We start from the raw sequence: 21831 nt of genomic DNA, 5'->3' as shown, positions 1-21831 counted from the left end.
TAGAAAGATCCCCACAATGTGTTGAATTGTCTTTTCAGGACCAGGGTTGAATGTCACTAGATTATAGCGCCCCTAACAGCATCAATTTTAAGAGATGTATTTAACCTTACAGTTCGGTCTAGAGTGTGATTTTAAAAGCCTGTGGTGATAAACTGGAAATCCACACAACATGCTCTTAGATTTGTTCTACTCCCAAAGTGTTCAACATTACTTGGCATTAAATGCGAAGAGGAACTTTTTATTTCAAATGTTTAAATCTTTGAGGCACTTGTAGTCTCACCACCGGCCAGGGGGAGGCACTGTTTCTTGCAGCAGGTCATCAAATCGGGTCACCACTGCCTTTGTTGTGGTTTCCTTTAGTCCAGTCCTGGGGTGCAGCTGCACAGAACTGTGGGAAATGCAGTTGCTTCCTGGCTCAGTGTTTGCTGAATTGTCATTTACAGAAACCACAGCTCCCATAATCCATCTTGGCACAGGTCAGCACTTATCAACAGACTCCAGGGGTGGCCAGCAACAGCCACACACACACAAAAAAACTAAAGCAAGAAAACGACGCCTTGAGATGCAGAGCTGCAGGGGGAGAATCTAGGTAAGCATCTCTCTTTGTCACGAGATGTATTGTGCTGTAAGAGGCACCCTGGAAGCAAGCCTCTTCCACTGAAGAAAGTCTAGTCCCGAGTCTTTTTTTTTTTCTTGTATTGTTTTTGGTTGGTTGGTATTCTTTTCAAACTGTGCAGAAATGCTGTGTCAGTGAGGCAGAGGGAGGGGGATGCTGTCTCTGGTAGAGAGCTAGGAGGGTTGAATGCCACACTCTGTGTGGGTCTGGGTCTGAGTGTGTGTGTGTGTGTGTGCGCTGCTGCTGTAAAGTCCGCGGGGATGAGACCCTCAGAAGGGAAGCCTTGGCTGTTCGCATGTAATGACCCATGATAGAGCAGGCAGTGTCTACAGCAGGGCAATCGTCTTAAGTTTCATTCCTTACACGCATGGATTCTTAGACAAACTATGATGCAGCACTTTTGATATGCAGTCTTTTTTTTCTGGTTGTGATGCAATCGAGTTAATGTTGATGTAACAACGCTCGAGTGTCCCATCGCTGCTGCACGAAGGCCAGACTGGTTGAGGGGCTAGTCTGAAAGGGGACGGTGCAGGCTGCTGGTGCCAGTGCTCAGAGCCGGTTCTTAACTTCACACAGAGAGACCGCCTGGGTCACGTTTTAACACACACATCCAGGTGTGCTCTGGAGAAAAGGTAGAACGCCTAATTTAGAGGCAATTATAAGTCAGTCCAACGCGTTAGTAATTGGGTATTGGCTTAATAGTAATGATAACCCCTTGCCAGGGATAGGAATACTCTTGAGAACCCAGGGCTCTGTTATTGTAACAGTATCACAATACACAAGTCCCATCACACTCTAAACACTAAGCAGCCAATGGGGAATTTCCTCGATCTGAGTCGCTGCAGCACCGTAGCTTGAAGCGGTCAGGTTGTACCATCGCTTGTCAAAGGCACACCTCCGAGCACCACAACCACAAACAAGCAGACTGGGGCTTTGTGGGTTTATACAAAGCCTATGTGGCGCACAAAGGAGTTGCGGCATTAAGACACCCCGCAACCTCTGAAACTGGATCTAAACGCCCTCCCCTACCTCCCCACAAACAGACAGACCAACCCATCAGACATCATATATTTATTTAACATATCGAAAACACACAACCAGGCCTTTGTATACAACGATCTGCCCGTGATGTGTAGGAGGCCTCGGTTGTGCACAGGAGAAAGACCAGGGTTGAGCACAACCTGGTGACACTCGCAGTCCCGTCCTTCCTTTTGCATTTACCGAGACAGATTTTCTATATATTCTGTCTACACACAAAAAAGGCAAGTCATATGTCGAGGAAAACCTCATCATTGCATTGATATGCAGTTTTTAAATAGAAAAGATGTTTAAAACTAAAACAAACAAAACAGAAATTGCCCTAATTACAATATACATATGCATCAATATATTTTTAAGATTAGAAGTGTGTAACCATTGAACAATATGGACATGATGGTGGTTACTGTGCCGCTAACTCTTGCATCATCTTCACTGCGAAGAACACGGGCAGTCCTAGGTTTCATAGTTACTTTTCAACAACAACAACAAAAATAATAATATTAATAAAGGGGTTGGGGAGCAGAATTCCTGAATTCACCCGGCTTCTCTGGACCTGTAGGTTATTTATAGCATATCTCTGAACGCTATCTGTGGATTACACCTCGCCTTAGTTCAAAGCACTCTGAAACGGACTGTAATTGAACCGTTCGAGAGTCTCTGGAGTCTCTGGAGGCAGCAACGCCTGGGAGCGGTTGTACAGCTCAGCACATTCAGTCTTTATCTCAGCCTCACTACTACCTTAATACTGGGGGGGGAAAAAAACTGAAAAGAAAACAAATAAAAGCTAAACAACGGTAGTTCTACACATGCAAAAAAAAAAAAAAAAAAAAAAAAGTGTGCCGTCTTCTGGTGTGTCAACAGAGGGCTATGGTCAGTCTTTGTGGGAAGCCTCGCTCGGCCGCCGCTCCTTCACTCCGCCTTGTCTTTGCTCTTGCTCGTGAACGGGACCTTACTGGCCACCATCGAGCCCACCGTGGACACGCCCCCCGCCACGGCCGAGACCCCGCCTTTCACCAGGCCGACGCCGGCTGCGGGGGCAGAGCTGACCGCCGATTTGGTGATCTCGAAGCCCTTGCCCCCCAGCCAGGCCACGCCTCCCACAGTGGCACCCACCACGCCCTTGGTGGCGCTGAAGAGGCCGCCCGTCACCCGCCAGATCATGCCTGGCTCGGCCACCTGGTGCCCCTTCTCATCGTCTGCAGGGAGAGAGAGGGCAGTGTAAGACAGCGGCTCCAACTTAGGAATAGGCAAACCCTGTCCTGGAGCATCAGCCCCTTACTTAATACATGAAGGGATTAACTTAATAGGTTAGAATAAGCACTTGTTTAAAGTATTTAGCAACTGTATACAGTATTAGATAGAAGGATTTTGCCATAAAGACTGTGATTGCACCTCACCACAGTAAACACTAGAGGGTGCTCTGGGATAACTGCTAATACCTGATACACACGTGAAATAAAAACACTGAAAGACTGACTAAACAAGCCAACACAAAAGTGGAACAGCTTTTCTTCTCTCTTTTCACACAGAGAGTTGTCACAATCTGAACAAACTCCCCAGCGATGTGGTTGAACCTGAAAATTTGGGAACATTCAAAAATAGACTGGATAGGATCCTTGGATCACTCCAGTTATTAATGGACACCAAACGAGCACGATGGGGCGAATGGCCTCCTCTCGATTGGACACTTATGTTCTTATGTTCTCTCACCTGGCACGGGCTCGCTGGCGATGTGTTCTGGAACAGTCTGCTCGTAACTGTTTCCTCGCTGCATCTCTGCGTTGACGATCTAACAAATCAAAACGTACCGGTCACAAAGAGGGAAAGCGCAGTTCAAACATATATACAGCCTTCTACAAATATTGATCTCAGGCATGTGTTGATCCCAACAGCCATCCTACAGATTGCTAGAACAGACTGAAATGTTTTAAAAATATGGAATTAAACGTTCCGACGCTGGTTGTCAGATTCCATGTCTTCAAAAGAGAAAAGCCAGTGATGGCTCTCAATAACAACAGTTAATGATGTGCTTAACTGGTTAAATCCCCATCCTTTTTTAGGCTTGGTGTTTTAAAGACTGAGCACCAAGAGGCAATGGTCACCAAAGCCCAGGACTGAGGAAGACCACCACCAGAGCTCTCTCGGTACAAAGACCACTGTTTGCAACTTATGTTTCAAAGGAATGTCCAAATTAGAATGTCTAGCGCTTCGAAATTCTCATTCGGAAAAGTCAAACTAAATATTACAACTTTTCATTAAATGTCCTAACATTAGCGTTAATACTTTCTTCCTTGATGGAAAATAAAACTACATGAAATCACTTTCATAATTTCGGGTTATTTGCATGAGAATGAGTGCGTGTGATCTGCAAAGTCCCTAACTGGCATGATGACAATCCATCTCCCTGGTCTGCTATTTTTAGCGGATGCATTTTCTCCCCGCTATGCACTGTTGCTGCGTCACCATAGAAAGGTCTCAGAGCCCCCATCCCCCTACATCTCTGGAGGTGCTTTTTAGACGAAAAGCAGAGACTGTCCTCACTGTGCAACAGCCTGGTGTGTTACAGGTAATTGTAGGTTACTAAAGGTTAACTTCTTGGCAGTTTTTGTGTTGTAAAATGAAATGCCACTTCGTATCCTTGGTTGCACTAAACCAAATTCAGTGCAAAACCCATTTGTTTTAACAGCAACAGTTGCAACGCTGCCAAACACTATAATCATATTTCAGGACATTCAATATTTTAATAGAATCCAACATCTAGCACGTACCGATAACCCCCGTGTCCCGTACAGACAAGCGAAGAAAACTATACAGATATTTGACACGAATACCATCTTACACTTACTGCGACCTTCTTACACAATCGCACCGTTATAAAACAGAGGAGGTAAAAAAGCCCCGTCAGTAAAACTCGACCGTCTTATCAATAATGGACGTAATTTGCCACCGATGCGGGAATAAAGCGGCGCTCACGGTTTCAAAGGTGTTTCTGAAGAGACACGTCGCAGAACTTTGAAAGCAAGTTGCCACATCATGTGCCGTGCAGACGGTGACAAAATCCGCCAGATAACTTCAGACTGACTTTAATTCATTCATTAATTAGTAACATTTAACAAGATACGCTTCAGTCATTGCACTAAATCAAACTTTGATACTTTGATTTCTATTAAATCAACATAAGAGAAAACAACAATGAAATAACGGCGCTGGTTTTAATAGCACACGGCTATTAGACACTTCTAATAAACTCAGGCTGAATGTAATAATCCCGTCATCACTGTGTACGGATCATGAGCACCTACCTTCACCATAGCTCCCAGTATCTTGCCGCTGCTGTCCTGGCAGATGTGTGCAGCCCAGTCCCAGGTGCGCGGAGTTGGTCGTTTAAACCCAGCGGGGCTTTTAATAATGAACAGGGCAAAACAAGTTCAGCTCTGCAGCCCGAGCAGGCTCACAGTCGTGCACAGTGAGGGTGGCGGTACTCAGCCGCTACTCCGCCGCTACTCCGCCGCTCCGCACGCCACGCCGCGCGCTGCAGGTGAGGCTGGGCTCGGGGACGCGCGCAAGGCAGCTGCCGACGTGGCGCCGCGGCGCGCTCCCGCCGGATCTTGCGTCAGCGGGCAGAGGGTCCTGCGTCTCACACGACACTGTTTGAAAGATAACTTTGTAAACATCCAAATAACTGTACAGGTCTTATTGTAAAGGGTTTAAGCCATGTTTTCCATGCTTGTTCAATGAACATGCACCTGTGGAACGGTCACTAACAGCTTACAGACAGTATGCAATTAAGGTCACAGTTATAAAAACTTAGGACACTAAAGAGACCTTTCTACTGACTCTGAAAAACACCAAAAGAAAGATGCCCAGGGTCCCTGCTCATCTGCATGAACGTGCACTGCAGATGTGGCCAGGGCAATAAACTGCAATGTCCGTACTGTGAGACGCCTAAGACAGCGCTACAGGGAGACAGGAAGGACAGCTGATCGTCCTCGCAGTGGCAGACCCCGTGTCACAACACCTGCACAGGATGGCAACAACAACTGCCTGAGTTACAGCAGGAACGCACAATCCCTCCATCAGCAATAGGCTGAGAGAGGCTGGACTGAGGGCTTGTAGGCCTGTTGTAAGGCAGGTCCTCACCAGACATCACCGACAACAACGTCCCCTATGGGCACAAACCCACCTTTGCTGGACGTGATTTCCTGCAAGACAGGAATGTCAGTGTCTGCCATGGCCAGCGAAGAGGCCGGATCTCAACCCCACTGAGCACGTCTGGGACCTGTTGGACCGGAGGGTGAGGGCTAGGGCCATTCCCACCAGAAATGTCCGGGAACTTGCAAGTGGCTTGGTGGAAGAGTGGGGTAACATCTCACAGCAAGAACTGTCAATCTGGGTCAGTCCATGAGGAGGAGATGCACTGCAGGACTTAATGCAGCTGGTGGCCACAGCAGATACTGACTGTTACTTTTGATTTTGACCCCCCCTTTGTTCAGGGACACATTATTCCATTTCTATTAGTCACATGTCTGTGAAACTTGTTCAGTTTATCTTATTATCTCATTTATCTCATATTAGATACAATTATACAGTTATTGGGATATGTATATAATTGTATCTAATATGAATTGATTTCTGATATGTGTGCATATATATATATATACTACACAATCATGTTCAGGAGGTATTGTGATATTATTATATTATTAGTTATGTTTTATATACATATATAAGTACAAATATTTTTTTATTTAATAATAATAATAATAATAATAATAAAAATTATTATTATTATTATTATTATTATTATTTATGGCAGACGCCCTTATCCATGTATATAAAGCCTATCGCTGTGCGTCACAATACCTCCTTGTGAACACAGTCGTGTAGTTCCCGCCTCCGTGATGCGCGATTTCTCTCATCCAGGTGATAAACAAATGTATTGTCCACAGTCAACAAAATTATTTAAAACAATATCCATTAAATCAACAGATATGAATGTATTTACAAATACATTTACGCTTTTGTGACACAAAGAAAAGTGAATGTCATATCTGAAATAATTTGCAGGTTTTACAAACACGGGTATCGTTGGTTTATAATTCCCGCCAAAATAGCATATAAATTGCGGATTTTTCTTCTTCTTCCGGGTCGAATCTAGTGCAGCTGCGCAGTAGCCGTAGATAGTGACCTTTTGACCTTGTTGCGGCACTATCGTAAGGTAAATATTTACCGCATAATATAGAATATATCGCATTAAGTAAAAGTGACGCGGTTTAAATATATACTTCGTTATATATATACACAAAGCCTAGTAGCTTTGTTTTATTAGTTACGTGTAAACTTATATAGGCAAACAACTACGCCTAATTTTGATCGATGAGAAAACCTGTTTGGTACGTAACTGACACTTTTTGTTTGTTTGTTTGTTTTACAGAGAACCACTCCCACCAATTGCCTACATCCGTGTTTAATGTATTTGTATAAGCGGTTATTCGTTTGTGGCTTCATGTACGTGTGTTGGTTTGTTTGCTCGAAACTCCCTCGACGGTGTCCTGTTGGACCTGAAAACAAACCATTCAAATAAAGGAGTTCATTCTTATTCCCAAGTGTTTTAAACGCAAATATCCGTGACTCCGGACCCGTTTTTACACTAGACTTCATTCATTCAGAGGTTGTGCGTTTAACTCCGTGACAGGGCTGCCAGATGCTACTCCGAAATTCCCCCCATTTTCACAATACCCATGTTAGAGAGGAATTACAGTATTGGCGTACTAAAGTATATGGGCCGTAAATGCCCCATTAATTCATATTAACTTGGTACAATACTGCAAAATTTAACTAATGTAACTGTCATTAAAGGCTTTCTTACCAATGTTTCTGTCCCAGGAAATGTAACAGGCTGCTGACCAGGTGCATTTAATAGTCTTTTTATGTCATCTTTAGGATGTATGCATTTAAGTACGAATTTAAATCAACATGCAGTATGAAAGGTGAAGTCATGATGCTTAAAGCCAAAGGTGGATTGCACATATTGTATTTTAAAGTGTGCATTTATCGTGTTTTAATTTTATTTTGACAGTAGAAGATTGATTCAACAGGTGTTTTTTTTTTTTAATTCATCCACTTGCTGAGAAAAATGTGAACCAGTAACATTTGTGAAGAAAATCAAACCTTGAGTATAATTAGTTCACTTGTTTAAACATTTGAAAACTATAGTGAGGGGGCAAGAAAAAGTAAAAATCCGACCACTCTCAAATTTAAATCCCACATAGATCTTGTGGATTGATTGGAAGGATGCTATGGATAAAAATAACTGAGATAGTGATTATTATTTGGGTGAGTTTTAACTGAACAGGGGAATTAACATGGACTCCACCTTGCAGGCTGATATTGTGAAAAGAATCATGATTAGTGTCGGCCTATACACTCCTTTTCCAGTAGAGTGAATACGTTTTTTTAGTGTTTTTTTTTAGTAATGACTGTTCATTAAATGTCTATTCGCCTTATAAATGTATAATTTTTAATTTATGGTGATATATATATAGTGGCAGAATTATTTGGTGAATCAAGAGAGATTCTGCAAATAGCACTTACTGTATGTGATTAAAGTAAAGTTGTTTATTTGTGGATGTTGGCAAATACTATTTTTATGGTTAAGTAATTCACTTGTACTGTGTTTAATAATGCAGGCTCTGGAATTTTTATTTTGCAGTGTAGTGTAAACTACAACAAAGCGTAACTGTCAAAATACACACACATTTGATGCCTAGCAAATTGCACAACACACAACTGAAGAGAGCACAGCCGGGAGGCGCTTAAATGCAGAACCCAATATTACAGTCGAGTGGGGCAGTCCATCATCACTGTTGGATGGCAGGCTTAATATTTTAAAACGTCATGAGAGCACTGTGGGAAAGTTTTAAATGAGGAAAAGAACCCCCAGTTTTTTTTACTTTTTGCCCCGTTTGATATCCGTTTCCCCCCATGCAATATTTCCCTCCATTTTCCCCCCATGGCTTTGGTTTCCCCCCAATCTGACAACCCTGTTCTGTGATGACACGCATGTCTGGATCTTTAACTGTGATTTTGTTTTATTTGGTTGAAGGCTGTTTTTGTCCATCTGTTCGTGGTCATGTCTGGGGAAAATAAGGTTGCAAGTTACCTCCGGATGCAGCAGGAGGCGTGTGGAAGTGCTGAAGGAGAAATCTGGAGGAGAATGGAGAACATGTACCACAAAAAGTGAGAACTGGAAACTGGCCACTGTACGCATGTGTGGTTTTTGTGTGTGTTCATGTTGTATGTGAGCAGTGTGAACAGTCTGACACTCGGAGGAAATGAGTCCACTGGACCTGGTATCTGTTGAACCCCAATGGTCTTGAGTAAATGCTCTCCTTACCCCCAGGCTGTGGCATCAGCTGACTGTGGAGTTGCTAGAGTTTGTTCAGAGGCCAGATGTTGACAGCGGCGACCGGATCATCAAGGTAGGGACACACATCTGCTGCGGGGGGGATAGGATTTGGGAGGGGAAGTCGTTTCTGCCTGGAAACATAATGGTATGATTCGATGTGCCACTCGTTTCTATCAGCACACTTCTGATGTGTGACTGGCATTGCTAAATACATTCAATTAACTGAATCGGTTGTTTTTGGAAGATGGATACTAGCCATTATCAGATTCATCATTTGTTTTTAGTTTTTCTGTGCTGAAAATGTATTTATTCCTATTCACTTATTGTATCCATTTTCTCTTTCAGCTGTATGAGAACTTCATCAGTGACTTTGAACACAGGTGAGAGTTGGAGCTCGTGATGCTGCGGTTGCATTCAGTAGATGTCCAAGCTTATTTATTTTCACAGGTCAAATTCATTTTCTCTCGTTTTAATTCTTCCCACTTTCTTTATCCCAGAATTAACCCTCTGTCGTTAGTGGAAATGATTTTGCTGGTCGTACGACAGATTGGTGGTAAGGTGTACTGTTACTTTGAAGCAAATGTTTGATGTTTTTAATCCTAAGGCTAGTTTATTACTCCTAGTGTTTTTCAGGGAAAGACAGTTAATCCGAGTTATTTTTTGTGAAAGGGTGAAAATGTAGCTTGCTTATCTTTGTTTTAAAAACTGTGGGATTAAACGTATGCTACAGCCACATTGAGTATCATATAACACACAAAGCAGGGGACTAACCTGAATAAAACGACACAGGATGGCCTTTTTGGTCCTGAGATTGCAGTTTCAAATGTTGGTTTTGAAATTGGAAGATTGCACATTGGATTTTCTCGCACAATTGGCTGTGCACTGTCAGGGTTGCTTTTTCCTTGGCTGGTAGCACAACAGCACCCCTTGTGGCTTCGTGAAGACTTGTATATAAGAGTAGTTGAGTGTGTTTAGTGATGATTCAGGTATTAAATCTAGTTAACCTCAGATCCCGTCTAGGTCAGAATCTCACTCTGATTATCTTGTTGGAAACAGATCCTGAAAGATCTTTGAGTCTGTTGGAGAAAACCAAAGAGAAGGTAGGAACTGGGGTTAGTAAATATGTTTTTACAGCTTTATGTAGATGTTTTTTTACTGTAGTTTACTCCAGCATCATTGCTGGAGGAATCTAGTGACAAAGCAAGGAAACTATGCAGAAGCTACATTATAGACCTCCAGTTATAAAATCCTTTCAGGTTCAGTGCTTATTTAAAGTTCTGATGTCTAACTACATGACACGGTATTCTGCTCTAGCTGCCCAATAAAAATTAGGCAAAAAGATTAATCCTGTAGATATTGGTAATAAGCATGTGCCATTGTTTTATTTGTTCCTGCTTATTTTCTGTTAAACAATAGTCTTAGAAAAAGGTATTGAAACGATCTTTTCAGTTGTTTTTGTGATCATCCACAGGTGAAAAGCAGCGATGAGGCAGTGATTCTCTGCCTTACGGCCATAGCAGCCATCAAATTAAAAACTGGAGATCTTCCAGCAACTAAAGTGGGTAGTCAAAACGCACGGCTGATTGTCTGCCTGCATCTGTGTTGCTCCTTCTTTGCGGTTTCCTTTTTTGTTGTTTTTTAATCTCTGTACAGTTTCAACCTCCATATTTCACACAATTTGCTGTTCTAGTGTCACCTTTGAAGTGTTTTCTTTTCCAGCTTTCAGGGAGTTACTGGATGTTAAACCGACTTTGAAGTAGATTGCTCGATATAAGTATTTGATTTAGCATATTTATTTATACATACAAATATTTTTCTTGGTGTTCTTTGTTTATACATGTTAGATGATCAAGTACATTAAAGCATGTTTGTCCGTGTTGTCACACTTTTCTTCTTCGCTCTGTAGCTTTAGCACTTTCCAGTTGCTGCATGCTCTCTGGTTGTGTAGGAGACGCACATGACTGAGAGGTAGATCGGGGGTTCGTTCTTCATACGTGGTTTAATAAAGCCAGGCTGACAAGTTGACTTATCCCAGACTGAGCTAACGCTAACTGATATCCAGGCTTTTCTGTTCTTCCAACCCTTATCTCGGATTTATTTATCTTGTTAGCTTAAGCCAGACTTCGCTCAGCATTTGGATTAAAAGGACGCTAGGTGGTGCCAAAACAATGATTTGGCAAAGGCAAAAGAGCTGCTGCCTATTTCAGCGCTTATCATGGAAGGGTATGAGGAGGCAAATAACATTATATTCAGAGCCAGGCGGCCGTATTCACTCACTACGCAAGTTGTGTAGGGCCCCGCCTCCCCCTCGTGTCTAAGCAGGTATCAATGTTTACAACTTCGATGAGAGGATGAAGTGGAACTATCCTTCTGGTCATGAAAAGAGGAAAAAAAACACCATGAGAGTTAATTGTGGGAACAGCAATCAGGTAAACTTGTGTTCTCTCCTCTCCAAGTCTGATGTCAGCAAATAACAGTAATGTTAAGTTGATGTGCTAGCTAGTAGTGCTTCTCTCTCTAGTCTGTCTGTCTTGCTAACCTAGCTGGGCAGTCATCTCATGGTCTGTCTGTGTCTTGCTTGCTTGCCAGCCACTTCCAGGGCTGTATTCTGTGATTTTGTGCCTGACAAAAGTGAGAGTGAAATACAACTATTTATTATGTTTGATAAACGCCAATGGGCAACGGTGTTTATAAACTGCAGCTCGGAAAAGATAACCGTGTCGCACGTGAACATGCGTTCATATGTGCATACACAAAATGAAATTTTGCAGCAGCAACCTCTGTGGGGACCAGTCCAGACAATATATGGACATGATGGCACTCCTCATAGACGCACATCATTTTAAAACAAGGCAATGATTATCTAGTCTTTCAGTCAAGGTTTAGTTACAACTCTGGACTAATGCAAGATGGAAAGCAATGGATTGACATTGACTATTGATTTATATATTACATTTTAAATGTTGATTAGCTGGGCATACTGGCAATATAGTTGCATATGTCTCAGTAAATAATAACCATCAAGCATTCAGCCAAGCCATAGTATAAATAGTATTTTATATTTGAAAATGTATAAAAGGAAATCTGGGGGAGTCAGTTTGAATGGGCCTGATGCAGCTGATAAAATTAATAATAGTATTGTTATCTATAATTTACAGCTGCTATGCTTATGTTTGTCAGTAGAGGAAATGCTGGATCATCAGCCAATACAAGCACAGACTCAGTTGATCCACATCCAGCCTCAGCCAGTATTAACACAGACCCAGTACAGCCGGCTTCAGCAAGTGCTAACACAGACCCAGGTGAAGTACAGGCAGCCTTAGTCAGTACTAGCACAACCAGAGGTGTACAGCCAGCATCAAATACAAGCAGCTCAGACCCTAATGGAACAGTTGCTGCTCCACCAAATGACCCAGCAGATTGGCCCCCAGTCTTAACAGACTTTATTAGGACTGAGTTAGTGCGCAGAGGTCCATTCAAACCAGGACAGGATTTTTCTTGCCCTAAAGACAAGTCTAGAAGAGGTTTCCATTCAGGCTTATTACAGAGACAGCTGTCAAATGGGGAAAAGATTACCAGGAGCTGGCTTTCATACTCAATCAAAAACAACGCTGACTACAAAATAATAAAGGAATGTGTGAATGACTGGTCAAATATCAATGCCATTCTGAAACACCATGAGGGTAGTCCTGAACACACAAACAATATGATTAAGTGGAGAGAACTTGATCTGCGCCTAAGTTGGGGACAGACTCTTGACCAGATACAAATGACAAATTTGGAGGCTGAAAGAAAGAGATGGCGGGATGTCCTTACACATTTAATAAGTATCACCCAGCCTCTGGCTGAAAGAAACCTAGCATTCAGGGGTTCAACAGACAAACTCTTCCAACCCGATAATGGAAACTTCCTAAAAGATGTTGAATTACTTGCAAAATTTGACCCCGTTATGGAAAATCATCTCAGCAAAATTAAAGATGGAGAGACACATGCTCATTACCTTGGGAAGCGCACACAGAATGAGCTGATACAGATTGTGAGTGACAAGATCCCGGAAGCAATAGTGACTCAAGTGACTTTTCCATTATCATTAACGTGAAGGGCAAGCACCAAGAAGTACAAGCCAGACTGTTCCAAAAAAATCCCAGAGCCATGTTTGTCCCATGTGGAGCATATACTCTAAACCTTGTCATTGCAGATGCTGCCAAATCTTCAAAAGATGCGGTTGTGTTTTTTGGGCATATGCAAAAGCTCTTCACCTTCTTTTCAACTGCCACACAAAGATGGAGTGTGTTGAAGAAACACGTGAACAAAACCGCCATGGAATGACACAAGATTGGGGAGTAGGCTCCCAAGCTTTCATGCAATCAGGTATCAGGCTTCTGAGGTTCAGGAGGCATTACTGGAAGCCAGACAGACGATCAATGTGGCCAAAGTGGAAGTACAAGCACTTGCAGAGGAAGTTGGGTCCTACCGCTTCTTGATTTTCTGTGTCGTATGGTGTGTGATACTGACAATGACAAACAAGGTGAACAAGCTCTTCCAATCTGCCTCATTGCAGTCGGATATCACAGTGGATTTAATCTCAAATGCAAAGGCCTCCCTCACTACATACCGGGAAACTGGATTATTTGAGGAACAGACAACATCCAAAGCATTTGTGAAGAAATTAATGTGGAGGCTGTTCTGAAAGAAGAGACCGAGAAACCGCAAGAGGCATTTCAGCTATGAGGCTCCTGATGAACCAGTCACTAAAAAACCTTGAAGTCAACTACTTCAACATTGTGGTCAACTCTGCTGTGACATCCATGGATGAGAGATTTGAAACGCTCAACCAGGTGAAAACCAAATATGGAGAGCTTCTGAACTTCTCAGATGTCCAGTGAATCTTTAAAGGCTCACTGCATGGAAGTTGAAAATACTCTAACCTTCAGAGATCACTGTGACATCAGTGGAATGGATCTGGCACATGAGATTCAGAATTTAGAATCAGAATCTACCATCAGATAAGATGACTGCCTTTGAGCTGCTTTCCTTTCTCTGTGAGAAAAACCTGGAGGAACTCTATCCTAACCTTTGGAAATCCCTAAGAATTGCAGTAACCCTACCAGTAACGGTAGAATCAGCAGAGAGGAGCTTTTCAAAATTAACGCTTATCAAAACTACATGAGGTCTTCAATGTCACTGAAAAATTTGAGTGGTCTGGCCATCATAAGCATAAATCATTGTGGTGAAACACATGTCCTATGATGACATCATTGATGATTTTGCCTCAAGAAAGTGCAGAAGAGGAATATTTTGATGGTAAGATTTTAATTCAAACATTCAAATGTTTACACACTTAGTAACATTTAAGATTATATGGCAGAAGTGCATTTGTGTAAATGACTGCTTAACTATGTGACATACTTTCTCAATGTCTCCCAGACAGTCCAGAGAGACTGGTTCCCAAACTGATGCTGAAAATGCCCAGGCTGTAGAGGGAACCAAAGTTAATCACACAGCTGTATAGGTTTTATTTTACTATTTTGAGACGTATAGCTGCAGCCATAGCCTACAGGCTTATGTTTACATTGTATAGACAAAGCTAATTGAAAAATAGACTAGACTAAATACCACGCAGCAGAGCCAAAGCTCAGTGTTATGTTTTATTATTTTCTACATTTAATAGGTAGACGGGCCCCAGGGAGGTCAGGACCGGCTCTGATTATGTTGATAAAGCCAATAAGGCAGCATCTGCAGGGAAGCCAGGGAAGAAGCCCGACAAACAATTGCAAATAAGTTAAATGCTTAAGTAAAACGCAGTGGTGTTCAATATAATTTATCACAGACTTGTGCAGATATTACATAGAGCTCTGTGCTGGCCAACAGTTTACAGTATAGAAATAAATATTCATCGTTTAGCCACCTAAATTATTTCTAGGCTGTTGGAACATGTACCATGTTTGATCTTGCTTACAGCCTATCTAAATTCCTTAAAGATGGGGCAGGTTGAAAAGGAATTATTGGTTAAGAAGCTGGCTGTGACTGTGAACTGGGATATGTAGTTGTCATGTCTACACTTGAATATCAAGGTTTCAAGCATATAGTGTTAAACAGAAATAATCAGATCCATTCTATTCACAGGCTGATCCCTGATGTCTTTGCTGTAAAAAAACGTATTCTTAATTCAGCGACTGCAGGTTTGCAAAAAATGTCCCCATTGTCTACACTGTAGACCGCACCCCCGGCTCAATAGCGCAGCTGCACAGAGGGTCTGCGGCTCAATGCATGACTACAGGGGGAGGCGTTACCGACTGAAAATCTTGCCTTAAGATGCTCCCACAGTTGTGGACCTGCTAGGAATATGTGTCATTGTTAGGGGCGTGTCCGCTGTCATTTCATTGGGCAGGATTACATTTTCTTAGGTTTATGCCAAGTTATCTTGAATTAGCTGGCTAACCTACTTATCCACGTATGAAGAACAGACCCCTGGTTTGACCCAAATATATTTTTACTGTCGCTGAACAAGTTTAAAAAAATAAAAAAAGAATTAATTTCGGTCTAAAGTGCAAGTTTGTAGGCATATTTTTGTCCTGTTTAGAAAACCCTGGAGGAAGTGGAGGTGATGTTGGATAAGCTGCCAGGAGTCACCTCGCTGCACAGTCGTTTCTACGACACCTCCAGCAGTTATTACCAAGTCACGGGGGAGCATGCGTCTTACTACCGGGATGCCCTGCGCTACCTGGGCTGCATGGAGCTGCAGGAGCTGCCAGGTGAGTGTGGTGAGCCCCGATCAGGGCTGGAACCACCACGTCTGCGTACTAACTCTCCTCCCACACTCACTGCCCTCCCCGTCCCTCTTCTTGCAGTGGACGCCCAGCAGCAGAAGGCCTTCACTCTGGGATTGGCTGCTCTGCTGGGGGATGGAGTGTACAATTTCGGGGAACTGGTGAGACTGGGGTTTTAGTTTGACTTGGCTTGGAAGAGTAAAATGCACTTCACGTTCTTTTGTTCATGTTACTTGTTATAGAGGACTGTCTGTGCCAAAATGTAAAAAAAGGTGTAGCAATCCCACATTGACATCAATTGTGCTCCCTGAATGATCTTTCTATGGTCAGTAGTGATACCGCCCCCTAGGTGTGATTGGCAGGGGGTTTTGTCACAGTGAAATGTGAAAGCACACTGAGAAGTGTAAATACAAAGCGGCAAAGTAAAGCGGCAAAATACATTTTAATGTCGATTTATTTCAACATTAATGTATTCTCTTCTGTGTGTATTTTTAATTTTGGCAGAGATAGTCCTCCTAGTGGACGCATTGAAAAATATATTTATAAAATATTTATGGACACATTTTAATCAACACCATTCCTTTGGATCTTTTTGAAGAGGCTTTGAAGCCAATGCTTGTGATGAAATCAATGGGGAGGGGGTTGGTAGTCACCGCGGGGAGGTACTGGGGGAGTCCAACCTGTCAACAGATGTCTGTGCTGTGTTTTGAGCTGATGCATCCCATCCTGGAGACGCTGCGAAACGGGGAGAAACAGTGGCTCATTGACACCCTGTACGCTTTCAACAGCGGCAATGTGGAGCATTTCCTCATCCTTAAGGACTGCTGGGGCAGCCAGGTAAGCACATTGCCATCGGTCCTAAAATTAGTCAAGATGACTGGTCAGCCTTGTATTAAATACAGACGTTCCCCAACTTAAGTGTACAGTTCCACAACTGTCATTTATTTTATTGCGTAAGTCGTAAACGTACCACTTGCTCTTTACTTATCTAACTCTGAGATGTTCATAATTATGAAGTGCCTGTATCTAATTGTTCCCCATGCAAGATATTATTTGTTGTTCACTCCATCTCACCCCCTTTACACCACATACCCTTGTCTTAAAAAATGATTAAGTTAATATTCACCACTAGATCCTGCTGTTTCACCATAATGCAATATCTTTGCCAGAATGAAAAAGTGTAATGTCTTTATTGTAAAGTGTGTTAGGATTTAATTGCCGTGACTTGAATGAGGTTTCTGCCTGATTTACATTTTTATTGTACATGGCTTATTGAATTGTGCGCCTGAAAGATTTACAATGTCCCGATTTCCTTCCTTATTTGTGGAGACTGACCTGGCTGCCAATGAGAGCAAACTGAAAGAAAAGCTACACTTGCTTTGCCTTATGGAGGTAATGTCTGTCTTCAGTGTTTTAAAACCTAATCCGCACAAGTACTATCTGTGGCATCAAATCCTGTAAGTCATGAACACAATGAACAAAAGACATCATAATTAATATAACTAGAAACCTTTTCTTCATGGTAATATATACTACTGGTCAAAAGTTTTAGATGCCTAAATTTTTCCAGTTTGTATTGGGATTTATGCAGTTTAATGTCTCGATGTACTCTGAAATTAAAGCATAGAACAAATAAACACTTGCAGAATTGTTTTGTTTAACAAAATGTAATCTAAATTTGACTCAAAGTAGCCACCTTTTGCAGATAAAACTGACCAACACACTCATGGTTGCTATGTTTTATGTAAATTGAATTTGTAATGATTGATGCCTTTACTTAACTGTATTTTTACACTTTGTTTTGCACTTATGTTGTAAGTCGCCCTGGATAAGGGCATCTGCCAAGAAATAAAAATAATAATGGTATTCTTTCTACAATGGAAATCAAACACTGTTGCAGAGGTTCCCACAAATGTGTTGCATTTGCCGGTTGCTTTGCTTTCACCCTTCACCCTCCCAAACCAGTTCGATGAGGTTTAAGTCTGGAGACTGTGCTGGCCATTGCATGATTTGAAGCCTACCGTCTTGTTCTTCTCTTTTAAGGTAGTTCTGACACAGCCTGGAGGTATGTTTTGGGTCATTATCTTGCTGTAGGATGAACCCCTGACCAGCTAGGCATACACCAGAGGGTATTGCATGGCGCTGCAAAATGCTGTGGTAGCCGTTTTGGTTTAGGGTGTCACTCACTCTATGCAAGTCACCAACTCTGGATCCAGCAAAAGAGCCCCAGACCATCACACTTCCTCCTCCATGTTTGACAGTTGGTGTCACACACTGAGGAACCATCTTTCACCTACTCGACGGTGTACAAAAACCCTGCGTGATGAACCGAAGATTGCACATTTTAATCCATCGGTCCATAAGACCTTCTTCCAGTCTTCAGTAGTCCACTGGTGGTGCTTCATGGCCCAGGCATGCCTCTTTTTCTTATTTTGCCATCCTAGCAATGGCTTTCTTACTGCCACTCGACCTGTCAATCCTGCAGCATGAAGTCTTCTCTTCACAGTTGAGACTTGCTTACTTCGACCAGTGTTAAGCTGTGCTTGAAGCTGTTGTCCTGTGAGCTGCGTATCACACAAGCTGTTGACTCTCAGAAACATGTCTTGTGATTCTGTTGTGGTTTTGGGTCAGCCAGACCTCTTCCTGTCAGAGTTTCCTCCAGTTTCCATGTGCCTTTTGATGGTATAGGAAACTGTAATCACTGACACCTTGGCTTTCTTTGCAATTTCTCTAAAGGAAAGACCTATATGTTTAAGGGTTATAATGGTCTGTCTGCCTTCTATTGTTAATTGCCTTTTTCTCACCCTTATGATAGCAATATACTACTTACAGTACAATGCTGTCCAAATAATGCTTAAGAGGGTGTAGTAACAGTCTGTTCCAACACTGCTTTTATACAGACGGAGGGTTTGTAAGTAATCAACAAAAGCTGGGACACCTGTAGGAATTGTTAGCATCAACTTTCAAGGCTTAATTTACTTCCATTGCTGCAGAACAAATATATAAGTTGTTAACCCATTACTTGTTCCCTGAAAAAGGCCTTTTTTTATAACTCTGACGTATGTTATTTTTCAGTTTTTGGTAACCTAAACTTTTTTTTAACCTGTCGGTTTACTGCTTACCTTTGTACCATTTCAGGTTATTCACTGGATTTGAACTGCTAAAAACTGGAACAATGGGGGTGTTCTAAAACTTCTGACAAGTAGTGTAGTATAACAGGGTTTGATCCGTGAAATGAAATGCTGCAGTTCTTTCTAATGTAGTCTGTTAATGCAGAGCTGCCATGTCTCCCTGTTTGTCAGGTTATTACAAGACTGTGATTGGGACTGTACAGTGATAAAGATAAATAAAATGGTCTCTTGTTTCTTTCTCAGATGGTGTTTACCAGACCAGCTCACCATAGACAGATCACTTTCCAAGAAATTGCTCGGCAAACCCAAATCTCAGTCGGTGAGGTAAGGCTCAAAACCAGGGAGCCGTCGCACGGTTCCTTTATATGTACAGTTCCTTCCGGGTCAGTTCAGAACTTGAGGCTATGGATGGATGTAATAACCTGGAAGTCCCAGTGAAATTTAGACCTGGACTTTGAGGTGGGCAGGGAACCAACCAGGGGGAATTTAGGTATAATGGTTTAGAAGCAGATCCAATAAATCTTATTTGTTGCATTGATAAATGCTAGAAATTGCACAAAAGTGGCTGACTGACAAAAGTCCCAGGGTTAAAATGTTATGACTGTAAGGTTGTAGACTGAACAGATGGCTGCTTCCTGGTCTGTCATTGATGGGAAGCTTCAGATGCCCAGCGCACGCCTCTGACACCCTGACGTCTCTGTGGACCATGTGCCTTACAGGTGGAGCTGCTGGTCATGAAAGCCTTGTCTACTGGACTAGTGAAAGGAAGCATTGATGAGGTGGACAGCAAGGTGCACATGACCTGGGTGCAGCCGCGGGTGATGGACCTGAAGCAGGTGCGTGTTACACCATAAAGGGGAAGTTATGTGGTCAGTCGCAACGAACTGAAAGCAGCACAGTAACTGCAGAGGACCTGTGGTTAGTGTGTTTATTTTAATTTTATTATAAAGACAATGACTTGCGTCAGATGGAGACTTTTGTGTTTTGAGTCAAGTCACGTATTCTGAGCACTGACTTTTCTTGCAGGGAATCAAATCAAGCTGAGTCATTTGACATCATTGACTCGAGCCGAGTCATCAAAAATGTGACTTGTCGAGTCACTGACTTGAGTCATTACAACTCTGCTCTATTGGCATATACTACTAAGTCAGCTATAGGCTACATACAGTCCACTATATATAATTTAATATTATGTATATAATATTACATTATAATTCCAGATGGGAATATAAAATATAGATATAAAATATGTTTAAGATTTGTGGTAATGAGTAGATCAGTTATAAAAGTACATGATTTTTCACATTTTGTTCCCCTTAGTACGGTGCTATCCATAATTAGTCTGTAGCTGGAGTAGGACTAAGTTAGTCCTGTACTTAGTCTCCTCTAGAGGGCAGCAGCAGTGACTTTGGGTTTCGTTGCAATGGAGACCTTTTTTAGTCCGCAGCTTGGCACTGACTTCAGACGCTGAGTTTGTTGCAATGGGTTTTAAACCTGTGGACTAATTTAGTATGTAGCTGCGTACGAACCACGGGAACATCTTGAGTTAGTACACAGCTTTCAGTTAATTGCAACTGACCCCTAGTCTCTAACTTTGCTCCGGCTCTTTTTTCGTTGCGATGGGTACTAACTTTCAGCAGCTAGGGATGATCTCGACATAATCGCGCACTAGCTAGTACACAACTTAGTACAGAGCTCCGTAATAATTCTGCGAGTTTGTTGCAATTGACCCAGCATGACCATATTCTTGTACTACCACAAACACAACAGCAATTGTAGATGATTATAAAGTATGATATCCCAATATTGTCTGGATGCCTAATGTTTCTTGATTAACTCTCTTCGAGATTTGGTGTCATTTCCGCTTCTTCCAAAGCACTGTGTCCACCTCCTTCATCACCCGAAGACGGCTGTTTGTAGTGGAGTTCAAACTGCCCCACACAGAGTGAAAGCAAAGATGTGGGACTGAGTTAGTGTAAGAAATGCAATTTAATCAAAGTGACCAGTGTGAATGTTTAATCCTTAAATGTCCTCACCCGTAGATCTCAGGAATGAAAGACCGTCTGGAGAACTGGTGCGGCAGTATCAGGGAGACGTCCGTGCTGGTGGAGAGCCACGCTCACGAAGTCCTGGGCTGAGTGAGATCAGGACTGAATGGTCATGAGTCGAGTGTTCAGTGTTGCCAAGACAAATGTTAAGGGCTTTTTGTCCTTCTTACCCGTTCAAAAGGCTGTACCAAATTGAAAGTAAATTCTGTCTTCATCTGGATGAACCGAGTTGTTTGTCTTTTGTCAGTGAAACACATTATGTTCCCAATGCTGCTTCCAACATGTTTGAATTTACAGAATGTCAAATTAAAATGCATGAGAAAATAAGTCTGGATTGTACTTGTTTTACTGTTTTATTGGTGTGTGATGCTGTTTTTGTAGATGAGCCTTGGAGTTTAGGGTTTTCTATACGACCCCATAAATGCAACTTTCAGCTTTGCTTTAAGAAAACCCACAGATCTAATATTAGGCTATTAGATCATGCAATGACGACTTGTAATGCTGAGATTCCAAGATGCTGTCAAGTGATCTTGGAGAAAATGGCTGTCGCTGTCCTGACATAAAACTTTTTTTAATCATAAGTTTATAAAATTATAGCCACAATGAGCCACCATAGGAAAATCTTGCATTTGTACGTTTCCTAAATAGCATCACCTATACAGTATCTTCTTATGTTTATGTACTCCGACCAAATGAAGATATTTGTGTATCAAGACCCATTTTGAGTTTGGTTTAATATTTTTGGTGGATCGTTTTTAATCTTCACTGCCAAGTGTCATACGATAAAACCTCCTAGACTACATCTTACCAGAAATGA

General features: G+C 42.1%; 2 protein-coding genes across 6 annotated transcripts; one reads left to right on the top strand and one right to left on the bottom strand.

Annotated features, from left to right (window-relative positions):
• Positions 1–483: 483 nt before the first annotated feature.
• Positions 484–21341, top strand: LOC136749246 (26S proteasome non-ATPase regulatory subunit 13). 4 transcript variants are annotated; one of them, XM_066703357.1, is made up of 14 exons: positions 484–589; positions 8763–8896; positions 9060–9138; positions 9411–9445; positions 9563–9618; positions 10122–10177; positions 10537–10623; positions 15649–15820; positions 15917–15996; positions 16547–16672; positions 17165–17227; positions 19210–19290; positions 19686–19802; positions 21009–21341. In XM_066703357.1, exons 2-14 carry the CDS (start codon positions 8790–8792, stop codon positions 21102–21104), a joined length of 1155 nt encoding a protein of 384 aa, XP_066559454.1. In that variant the 5' UTR covers positions 484–589; positions 8763–8789; the 3' UTR covers positions 21105–21341. The 4 variants fall into 4 exon arrangements, with proteins under 4 accessions (XP_066559454.1, XP_066559452.1, XP_066559455.1 ...); XM_066703355.1 differs by lacking the exon at positions 484–589 and adding an exon at positions 6798–6875; XM_066703358.1 differs by lacking the exon at positions 484–589 and adding an exon at positions 6882–7050 and having other exon boundaries at positions 10122–10165.
• On the bottom strand, positions 1673–5224 carry LOC136749247 (transmembrane protein 263). 2 transcript variants are annotated; one of them, XM_066703360.1, is made up of 3 exons: positions 4960–5224; positions 3368–3446; positions 1673–2853 (listed from the first exon to the last, which is right to left on the bottom strand). In XM_066703360.1, the coding sequence occupies exons 1-3, from the start codon at positions 4966–4968 to the stop codon at positions 2567–2569; spliced, it is 375 nt and encodes a 124-aa protein (XP_066559457.1). In that variant the 5' UTR covers positions 4969–5224; the 3' UTR covers positions 1673–2566. The 2 variants fall into 2 exon arrangements, with proteins under 2 accessions (XP_066559457.1, XP_066559456.1); XM_066703359.1 differs by lacking the exon at positions 4960–5224 and adding an exon at positions 4426–4638.
• Positions 21342–21831: the final 490 nt, after the last annotated feature.

This window comes from Amia ocellicauda, chromosome 5, assembly GCF_036373705.1.
Source record: "Amia ocellicauda isolate fAmiCal2 chromosome 5, fAmiCal2.hap1, whole genome shotgun sequence".
Taxonomy (NCBI): Eukaryota; Metazoa; Chordata; class Actinopteri; order Amiiformes; family Amiidae; genus Amia; species Amia ocellicauda.
Note: the sequence above shows the minus strand (reverse complement) of the source record. Positions and strands in the feature narration are given on the sequence as shown.

What these genes read in the sequence shown, in the direction of transcription:
- LOC136749247 (XM_066703359.1), bottom strand. Translation starts at nt 4,491, where the DNA reads ATGGTATTCGTGTCAAATATCTGTATAGTTTTCTTCGCTTGTCTGTAC. An exon ending in ACGGGACACGGGGGTTATCG is followed by an intron (nt 3,447 to 4,425) that starts GTACGTGCTAGA and finishes TTGATTTGTTAG; the next exon opens with ATCGTCAACGCAGAGATGCA. An exon ending in CGCCAGCGAGCCCGTGCCAG is followed by an intron (nt 2,854 to 3,367) that starts GTGAGAGAACAT and finishes CTCTCCCTGCAG; the next exon opens with ACGATGAGAAGGGGCACCAG.
- LOC136749246 (XM_066703357.1), top strand. Translation starts at nt 8,790, where the DNA reads ATGTCTGGGGAAAATAAGGTTGCAAGTTACCTCCGGATGCAGCAGGAG. An exon ending in GCGGCGACCGGATCATCAAG is followed by an intron (nt 9,139 to 9,410) that starts GTAGGGACACAC and finishes TTTCTCTTTCAG; the next exon opens with CTGTATGAGAACTTCATCAG. An exon ending in TGTACAATTTCGGGGAACTG is followed by an intron (nt 15,997 to 16,546) that starts GTGAGACTGGGG and finishes CTGTGTTTTGAG; the next exon opens with CTGATGCATCCCATCCTGGA.